Here is a 10,000-nt window from a genome sequence, read left to right on the forward strand (position 1 = left end):
GGTTACCCTCGGAAACAAGGACCAATGTTGATTCTCTTGATCAGGGCTGTACCCTGAAATAGATCTTCTTGACATCTGGAAACCACATCCTGGTCCTTACACACCTGAGGCACAGTCTTCTGTGTTATCATTACAGGAGCTACAATCAGAGCCGTTTCGGGGACATTCTACGACTGGATAATGTAACAGGACAATAAAGAGCGTGTTGTAACACTATGTACAGTACAAGCGAACATGATCAGGAGTCCTTGGGGAATGTTTGCCAGGGTCAAGGGTCACCACGGTGCACCTGCACCACGGCAACCAGCCCTGACACATCACGTGTGATCGAGGCTGTAGCCCTCTGTACGACGCCAAGCACTCAGGAGTCACACTTTACCTCCCAGAGTCCTCAGAGGGGAAATACTACAGATTATCAGGTCGAGATTGACATCACAAGAGCTCACGGGAGAGAAGCAAGAAATTCGACTATGAGCACAACCCCTAGGGCCTAGTCTTTCCTGCTCTCCTCCTCCTCCTCTCTCCCTCCCTATCCCCAAAGATCCCTTCCGGGTATGGAGTTAATCAAGGAGCAGCAATGTTACATAACATTCACACAGGAATGTAGCACACAAGATCTGTCTCCGCTGCTACGCAGACCTAAGTCATGTCCAATCTACGTGTGACATTTCTACGTCTGCAACCCCTTGAGAGCGTCAGTGATGGTGATCTAACGATGGAGGCCACGGTCTCACCTGTGCAGGTCCATCTCCAGGTACGGGAAGATGAGCTTCTCCTTGATGAGCTCCCAGATCACTCTCGTCATCTCGTCCCCCTGCATCTCCACCACCGAACCCGCCTTGATCTTCTGAGACATCTTAGAACCTGAAGAAGAGAGCGTCCGAGATGAGATACTAGTGTGATGCTCGTTATTTCTGCAGTGTCATGGTCGTTATTTCATTAGTGACACCAAACCGTGGACAATCAAGGCCGTTTTCTCAGGCAGGTCTGACGGCGCTTATAGAATGACCGCCATTCATAACTGGAACGGCGAGTTTTCAGACTAGTAAATCGGCATTCTTTCATTTGTGAACCCGCACGGTGAACTTTAGGTGAACTAGGCTCTAGTATCTCTCTTTAAACACAACCTTGACATGACAACATGTAACAATTCGAACAGCATTGGTTCCATCAAGTAGAGTGAGGACGGCATCGTTACTTATTAACAATTTGTATCAATTGTTGGGAGTTCTACCGCGAGAAGTAGCTACAGTAGCAGGATGCAGAACATCGCATGAAGAGGACGTGGCAAGATGCCGACCGGACAGGATCAGAGAAAAACACAATGGTTCAATGAAGTTATCTAGCAACATGCATGGATTAATGATATCCTATAGCCTACTTCCTGAAAAACTGGACTGGTTTAAGAGCTGACATTTCACTTCCCAATTGCTTTGCCCAGCTGCAATATGCAAGCTGTAGCTCTACATTACAATGCCGGATAGATTTCCTTTAGTTTAGGATTGATCAACAATGGTTATTGGATAAACAAGATGACCATTTCTCCGGACAATAGGTTTGCAAAATGGGGCCAAATGCAAGATGATAAAGGCCTCGATCGCACAGGATGCATAAACCAATAGAATATTCTAGAGGTGTCATACCTTCGTTTCTGAACTGAACCACAAATATGAAAAAATTGGAGGTGGTAGAGCGTCTTGTTGTACACCGACCGGGTCTTCGGGCTGTCAGACTGCGGTCTATCACAGGCGCGGTTCCGTATCAGAAGAGGCGGCCACTGTGCTACCATCACCGAACAGACCCCATTGACAGGCACCCTCTCTTCCAATCAGAGGACACATTGAATTTCAATAACCCAATAGAAGGAGCCCACACGCCTGGGGGAGGGCCGCTATGGAGACTATTGATCTGGCGCATGCTCTGTTTACGTTTGTGTTGCAAGCTGCTTGTCTAGTTCACGTTGAAGCGCTTAACCTCCTCGTATCGCGCAGTGCACATTGTACAATCAGCCCCCATAAGCAACCTCTGATGGACATGACATAGACAGGGTAACAAAGCCTGCGATGTTCTCACAGAAAATAACTGTAAATGTTCAGAGCCTGACCTCCAAAACGAAGTTGTTGAGACGCGCAGATCATGTCCCCTCTCTTCCTCTCTGGTAATTTGAAAGGTGCGCTTGTTCTGGCGTATCGGGCAGTGTCGGCGTTATCGTGCGGTGCAACCTATTTAGAAGGGTCTCACTGCTGAGTTAGTGATACAGAGTGTCAACACTGAAACTCATAAGGTCTATGCCGTTCAAGTTAAATAAATCAGCATTAGCCGAACATTCTCAACATCATTCATTTCATTGTTGTGATTTAGGCAAATACATTAAAGAAACAGTTCGCCCACAAATAAGACTCACAGAATTGTTCTAAAGGTTAAAATACATCATTACCTCTGTCCAAGCAGGTAATATTCTTGGTGGCGTGTTGGTTTCTTGCTTTGTTTATTGTTTGGTTTGTTTGTTTGTTCGCAGGATTAGGCTATGCAAAAACTACCAGAGCAACTTTCATGAAACTCCATTCAATTTTGGAGCAGATCCGAATCATGGATTAAAACCATGGATGTATTAATAGAACTGGATACAGCCACTCCATTCACTGACCGCTATCAACAATGAAGCCCTATTGAACCGCGCCATCTTGGCAAATTTGTAGTCATTTGACTATTTCCGGTGACTTTTGTAGGCTACTTGCGCAGTTGTGCTTTTCTGGTCTTCCGGTGACTTTTGTACTTGCGCAGTTGAGCTTTTCTGTCCGACGCGCGTCCACGAAAAAGTTCACGTTTATGTGAAATGTAGACGCACGTTCTCGGCTCTCTCGGCTCTCCCCGCTTTGATTTAGCAATGAAAACCGGCTTGCATATTAACCTGTTTTTGTCAAATATATCCATTGGAGAAATTATTTTTTTATCCAGGCATCTTAGTTTTAACAGGTTAAATATAACTGAACATGTTTTGTTTGCTAGTAGATGGTATTCATTCCGTTCGCGATAACGTTATTGCAGCCAGGCTAAATTCCTCCAGGGAGCCAGTGACCGGCGAGTTGAAGAGCTTCACTCCCCGCCAGCAGGAGCTCTGGCCGCGGCTACCGCATCTCGGAAAACCCGCTGAGTTCCTGGCTGCTATTTCACACTCGCCCTTGATCAATCCCAATACCGATCCATGGTAACAATGAATCAATCGTTCAGATCAGATCGGCAGTGCTGCATGCATGTTACAACATCATTGTTACCTTTATTAACATAACCATAGCCTACATTTATCTCTCTAACGTTAGGCTATCCATCTTACACCAGTCGGCCATTCGATAGCTAGAAGCGGTCTGATAACTGCTAATGTGCCTCCACTGGTTACCAGTATAAACAGAGCATATTTTAAGGTCCTTCTTTTAACTTAGAAGGCTTTCCATGGACTAGCACCACCTTACCTATCTGAGCTAATCACACCATATACAGCACACCAGCTCACCCTCTTTGCTCTCTCGATGCTGGTCTCCTGGTCATTCCTTAATTTATGTTGTTTTAATGTGTTAACAGTTTTTACATACATGTAAAAACACGCCTGCCTCACAGGTGCCAGACTCCATATAGCGTCACCACCACCTCTGCTCCTCCTCCCAGACTCCTCCTCCCTCCCTGAGTCTGCTCCTCCTCCCCCCCTGAGTCTGCTCCTCCTCCCTCCCTGAGTCTGCTCCTCCTCCCCCCCTGAGTCTGCTCCTCCTCCCTCCCTGAGTCTGCTCCTCCTCCCTCCCTGAGTCTGCTCCTCCTCCCTCCCTGAGTCTGCTCCTCCTCCCTCCCTGAGTCTGCTCCTCCTCCCTCCCTGAGTCTGCTCCTCTTCCCTCCCTGAGTCTGCTCCTCCTCCCCCCCTGAGTCTGCTCCTCTTCCCTCCCTGAGTCTGCTCCTCTTCCCTCCCTGAGTCTGCTCCTCCTCCCCCCCTGAGTCTGCTCCTCCTCCCTCCCTGAGTCTGCTCCTCTTCCCTCCCTGAGTCTGCTCCTCCTCCCATGCGCCTCCCTGAGTCTGCTCCTCCTCCCCCCCTGAGTCTGCTCCTCCTCCCCCCCTGAGTCTGCTCCTCCTCCCTCCCTGAGTCTGCTCCTCCTCCCTCCCTGAGTCTGCTCCTCCTCCCTCCCTGAGTCTGCTCCTCCTCCCTCCCTGAGTCTGCTCCTCTTCCCTCCCTGAGTCTGCTCCTCCTCCCTCCCCGAGTCTGCTCCTCCTCCCTCCCTGAGTCTGCTCCTCCTCCCTCCCTGAGTCTGCTCCTCCTCCCTCCCTGAGTCTGCTCCTCCTCCCTCCCTGAGTCTGCTCCTCCTCCCTCCCTGAGTCTGCTCCTCCTCCCTCCCTGAGTCTGCTCCTCCTCCCAGGCCCTCCCTGAGTCTGCTCCTCCTCCCCCCCTGAGTCTGCTCCTCCTCCCTCCCTGAGTCTGCTCCTCCTCCCCCCCTGAGTCTGCTCCTCCTCCCTCCCTGAGTCTGCTCCTCCTCCCTCCCTGAGTCTGCTCCTCCTCCCTCCCCCAGTCTGCTCCTCCTCCCTCCCTGAGTCTGCTCCTCCTCCCTCCCTGAGTCTGCTCCTCCTCCCTCTCTTAGTCTGCTCCTCCTCCCTCCCTGAGTCTGCTCCTCCTCCCTCCCTGAGTCTGCTCCTCCTCCCAGGCCCTCCCTGAGTCTGCTCCTCCTCCCTCCCTGAGTCTGCTCCTCCTCCCTCCCTGAGTCTGCTACTCCTCCCTCCCTGAGTCTGCTCCTCCTCCCTCCCTGAGTCTGCTCCTCCTCCCTCCCTGAGTCTGCTCCTCCTCCCTCCCTGAGTCTGCTCTTCCTCCCAGGCCCTCCCTGAGTCTGCTCCTCCTCCCAGGCCCTCCCTAAGTCTGCTCCTCCTCCCTCCCTGAGTCTGCTCCTCCTCCCTCCCTGAGTCTGCTCCTCCTCCCTCCCTGAGTCTGCTCCTCCTCCCAGGCCCTCCCTAAGTCTGCTCCTCCTCCCTCCCTGAGTCTGCTCCTCCTCCCTCCCTGAGTCTGCTCCTCCTCCCAGGCCCTCCCTGAGTCTGCTCCTCCTCCCTCCCTGAGTCTGCTCCTCCTCCCAGGCCCTCCCTGAGTCTGCTCCTCCTCCCTCCCTGAGTCTTCTCCTCCTCCCTCCCTGAGTCTGCTCCTCCTCCCAGGTAGACTCACGGTGCCAGACCATCGAGATCTCCGCCTCTCCACCACTGATATCAGGATGCATGTCTTCAGTCTCTAGTTGAGCGCAGCGTTTGGAGATCGACTCGTGAGTCTGCCTCCCAGGCGCCTAGTTAAGTCTGGTCCTCCTCCCATGCGCCTCCCTGAGTCTGCTCCTCCTCCCAGGCGCCTCGTTAAGCCTGGTCCTCCTCCCATGCGCCTCCCTGAGTCCGCTCCTCCTCCCAGGCGCCTCGTTAAGCCTGGTCCTCCTCCCATGCGCCTCCCTGAGTCTGCTCCTCCTTCAAGGCACTATGAATGAAAAATCTTACTTGGTTTAGTTTAGATTTCAAGAACACGCCGAGTGGTCGGTCAAGCTGGTTTCAAACAAAGACAATAAGTTTATTCTATGTTACGATTTGCTAACCGGACTCTGAACAGGAAGTGAATCCTGGCAAGAGTGGGTGACTGGGGAACAAAAGTGATAGTTTATAACGCGAAAAAGGAAGTGACATCCAGTTTCAGGATGAAGAGGACAGGGAAGTGATGTCACACAGGAACAATTTGTAGTTTTAACACACTGATTCTAGGGGAACGAACTACAAAGTTAGAACAACAGTCAGGTAGGAAAACAAAGAAAAGGACAAATTAACACATTGGTGATACTTGAATTTCATTAACAGCGCCTCGTTAAGCCTGGTCCTCCTCCCACGCGCCTTCCCGAGGCTTCCTCTCCTCAGCAGGTTGGCTGCTGTCACTGATGATGGTTCCGCCGGGCACCTTTTTCAGGCAGCGTGTGGAGTAACCAGATGTTCTGTCGAGAGCCTCTGACAGCATGGAAGCACCTCACCACAAGTTCTGTCAAATTAGAGGAAATGTGGTGGGTCCTCTGTTAAAATAGCCTACATATTTCTCGACAGAGGAATATCACAAAAATCTAAGGAATGGTTTATTCAATCTCATGCATAGGAATATTGGGCTAGCCTGTTGGAACCGGACGTGTAGAACCGACATTACATCATAAGCTAAATAATTTTAATGAAAAAGGCCATAACTCGAGACACACTTAATAATACATAAAATCCCTGGATAATACAAATATCCCCGGCAACTATAGCTACTGACGGAAAATCTATCAAGAGACGGACAAATACTTTAGGCTAAACATTCAAATTGGGTGAACTGTTCCTTTAAACGTCTCTAGTATTTCTGACCAGAAGATGGCGCCACTCTACCACCTTCCGCTGTGGAGTGTTTCTGGGAAGAGAGAAGCAGCATAGATGTAGTCAAAATAATCTCTCAAATTTAACAGATAGGCCCTACGCACTGTTAACCATGATCAACAGACTGCTAGTCTATGCAACACCCACTGTGTCAGTTCACAGGCAGTCTAAACTCAGTTGATACCACACAAGCCAGTCTTGAAAGTAAAATGCAATTAATCTGAAGTAATGGAAAATCGACTCCACTTACGCTTTTATAGCGCTTTACAATGGCCTCATTCACCCATTCACACACCAATGGCGGCAGCTGCCAAAGCAAGCTGCTAGTCTGCTCATTGGGAGCAATTTTGGCTTCAGTGTCTTGCCCAAGGACACTTCAACATATGGACAGGAGGAGGCGGGATTCGAACCGCCTATCCTACGATCATTGGACGAACCGCTCTACCACTGACCCACAACCATCCCTTTGTAAATTAAAGTTACTGGATCTTGAGTTTATAGACTTCGTTGTATATATTTTCCCTGATTGTGCCTTTTTGTTGGCCTTGGGCTACTGCTGTGAGCACTCTTCATAACGATAGCCTAGGATAGGCTAGCCTACTAATGGGCCTCGGGCCTTCCCACAGAACAGCTGCTAGCTACTAGTTCTAGAACACAGGGCAGTAGTTTACGGGGCAGTGGGCTAGAGGTTTAGGCTACGGGAAGAGATAGGCTAGCCTAAATAATAATTGTTCACTGAGTAAAGGCTTGTCTTAATATTTAGTAATATAGGCCTATAGCTACTTACTAGGTTACTAATGTGCCCACAGCTAGCGGTCCCGCCTGATGATGAGACACGTTTTCAAGCCAAGGTGGTTATTTCCCTTCATCTGTAGGCTCTCCTCAGCCATCAGCAGGTCTCTTACGGTCTAGTCTACAGGCGATGAGGTGAGCCTGAGAGAGCCCCTCCTCCAGCCCCATCGCTAGGGGAACGATCATCCAGCCACGCAGGCCAGCCTCAGTTCACACTGGGGCACACAGCCTCAGTTCACACTGGGGCACACAGCCCCTACCTCCATGATACAGCCTCGGAAGAGTCCCCACAGAGACCACGTGACTTGACATCTGCTAGCTGTAGTAACCAGGAGAAACCAAGCAACCGCGAGAGGAGAGCGCGCGAGGAGGAGTTCCCAGCGGCAGCATCAGCACCGAAACTTGCGCTGCTCTCACACTGCGCTGTACAAAGGTCGCAGCGCCAAATAAACGACCACCTGTTCTAATAGAAGAAAAAAACAGTTCTCTTCGCTTACGGGTGTTAGTTTAGCGTTCTGTGTAGGTTATGCGTATAGTTCTGGGGTCAAACGACCAGTGATGCGCGGCTTCTTCTGAAGGATATGGTCACAATCTCGGTGCCAAAGTGGAGCCACGCGTTTCTCGGATCGGCGCGCTCCTCCAGGGGCTAGGATGCGCGCCAGGTACATCCCGGTTCTTACCCGGATTCGGGTCTGAGCAGGAGTCCAGTGCCCCGGGGCGCCGAGCCAGGAGGACCCAGTCGACTCGGTCCAGGATGCCGGTGATGAGAGGTCTGTTGGCCCCGCAGAACACCTTCCTGGACACCATTGCCACCCGCTTCGATGGCACCCGTAAGTAACCTAACCAACCTGCAGGTTTAAGTTATCTGTCAGCCACATCAGCACCGGTCGCGTTGTGTCCCCATCGCCTCTCAAAGCTTGTACTCTAGTTATGGACGTAGGCTACCTGTATAGTCTAACAGGTTACAGTGAAAATGTTTGCCGCTGCTTATTAGGCTACCTTTATGGATATTGGTTTGCTTTATATACTAATTGACTTAAGTCTATAAAATTACAGTAGGCCATGTCTATATTAAATTGTGTTAAAACAGCAGCTGTGTGTGAAAGAGCTTGAATATGAAGTGTAAACAAAAGGCTTTGTTCTGTTCTCTGGATTGCAAACAGCTGAAGTACACGCGCTTCCCATACTGTCTGTCATGCTGCATGGAACACAAAGCGCGAGGCGCCTGTTCTTCGACCAAAACATATTATCTTCTCAGTAGAAAATAAACAGACACATGGAAACAAAAGCATTTTGTATGACGCTGGCATTTGTCATATTTTGAGTGTTAGTTGGAAATGATGTATTGTTCCAGACAGTCCCGTAACCGGGAGTAGTGCAATTTCGGTTCCTTTGCGCCAGTGCTTCAGAGCTCTATTTTGTAGGCTACACGTGGATGGATAAGACGTGTAGACAAAAAAGACATAATTTACAGAATAATCAACTGCTGTTCATATTGTCTGTGTCCATTGACCAAATGTTATCTAAATGTTAAAACCAGTGCACCGAGTATATTGTTGTTTTAGGGCCTATTTCATTTTCTTTGAAAGCATGTCTGGGGAAAGCTATTGTATTGTATGGAAAGAGGAGTGATTCTCGCGAAGAGGGGTGTGTGTGTGGGGGGGGGGGTTCTTGCGAGAGGGACATATCTGAACATATGCCATGAGCAGCCCGTGCGCATTAGGGCGCATGCCGGGGATGTGGGCGGGGGAGAGTTGCAGGGGCCGCGCGTGGTTCTCTCTTGCTGCGTCTTGATCTATTGAGATGATGAGTCGGAGGGTTGAGCTGGAGGAGCGAGCGAGCGTCCTCCCCCCCAAAACCAGTAAACTGGAGGAGAGCGTCCCTCCCCCCCAAAACCAGTAAAGCGTGACAGCTTGATAGTAGGCTCGTGGCGGCGGGTAGAAGATGCTGAAACGCAGATCCCAATCTCACCCGAGCAGATGCGTTTCTAACCCTCTTTGATAGACTACAGCTTATTTTATACTTTTTAGTGATATAGAATAATTTATGAGATCCAGGTGGGACTTACTTAATCATATCTGTTCATTTGAACATTATAGATGAAGTCAAGTTGTGGGTGGGTACATTTTCTTGAAAAAGAAAAGAAACCATCTCTCGATGCTGGGTGATTTATTTAGACAATGTTTCGGCCTAGCGGCCTTTGTCAATGTCTTGGGTACATTTTCTTGTCGTATGGGGACACTCAAACTGATACAATCAAAAAAGACCAATAAAAACCACAGCACGCTTTAGTCACTGCTGTCAGAATAATGTCGTGTTAGAACACAGATGCAACCCATGAGTCACATTCGTCATGGGCTTTTATCGGTCCTTTTTGGATTGTACACCATCACTTCCAGTGTCCTCGTAGGGCAAGAAAATATATCCTGTCCCCTGCAATCATTCCCCCTCCCCCCAATCCCCCATCACCCTCATCAGGCCACGCTTCGCTCCTACTCACTGACTCCACCCACCGACTAGATCCCCCATTCAGACTCCACAGCAAAGACCCCCCTTCCTCCCTCCCTCCCTCCTTCCTTCCCTCCCTCCTTCCCTCCCTCCCTCCCTCCCTCCCTCCCTCCCTCCCTCCCTCCCTCCCTCCCTCCCTCCCTCCCTCCCTCCCTCCCTCCCTCCTTCCCTCTCTCCCTTCCTCCCTCCCTCCCTCCCTCCCTCCCTCCCTCCCTCCCTCCCTCCCTCCCTCCCTCCCTCCTCCTCCTTCCATCCATCCCTCCCTCCCTCTTTCCCTCCCTCCCATCCCTCCCTCCCTCCCTCCCTCCAT

The 10,000-nt window shown here is 50.4% G+C and overlaps 2 protein-coding genes across 2 annotated transcripts in view; one reads left to right on the plus strand and one right to left on the minus strand.

Annotated features, from left to right (window-relative positions):
- Positions 1–1,789, minus strand: part of idh1 (isocitrate dehydrogenase (NADP(+)) 1) — a 10,407-nt gene extending 8,618 nt beyond the window's left edge. The window contains exons 1-2 of the mRNA XM_084452259.1: positions 1,644–1,789; positions 735–864 (exon numbers count right to left, since the gene is read on the minus strand). Of these exons, the coding sequence (XP_084308385.1) occupies positions 735–856 (122 nt within the window). The 5' untranslated portion in view covers positions 857–864; positions 1,644–1,789. The remainder of the gene's footprint in view (positions 1–734; positions 865–1,643) is intronic.
- A 6,147-nt stretch (positions 1,790–7,936) lies between these two features.
- Positions 7,937–10,000, plus strand: part of kcnh3 (potassium voltage-gated channel, subfamily H (eag-related), member 3) — a gene marked incomplete at both ends in the record, with an annotated part of 85,322 nt that continues 83,258 nt past the window's right edge. Inside the window, one exon of the mRNA XM_084452135.1 lies at positions 7,937–8,012. Coding sequence (XP_084308261.1) covers positions 7,937–8,012 — 76 coding nt within the window. The remainder of the gene's footprint in view (positions 8,013–10,000) is intronic.

This window comes from Borostomias antarcticus (genome assembly GCF_949987555.1).
Source record: "Borostomias antarcticus genome assembly, chromosome: 17".
Classification (NCBI taxonomy): Eukaryota; Metazoa; Chordata; class Actinopteri; order Stomiiformes; family Stomiidae; genus Borostomias; species Borostomias antarcticus.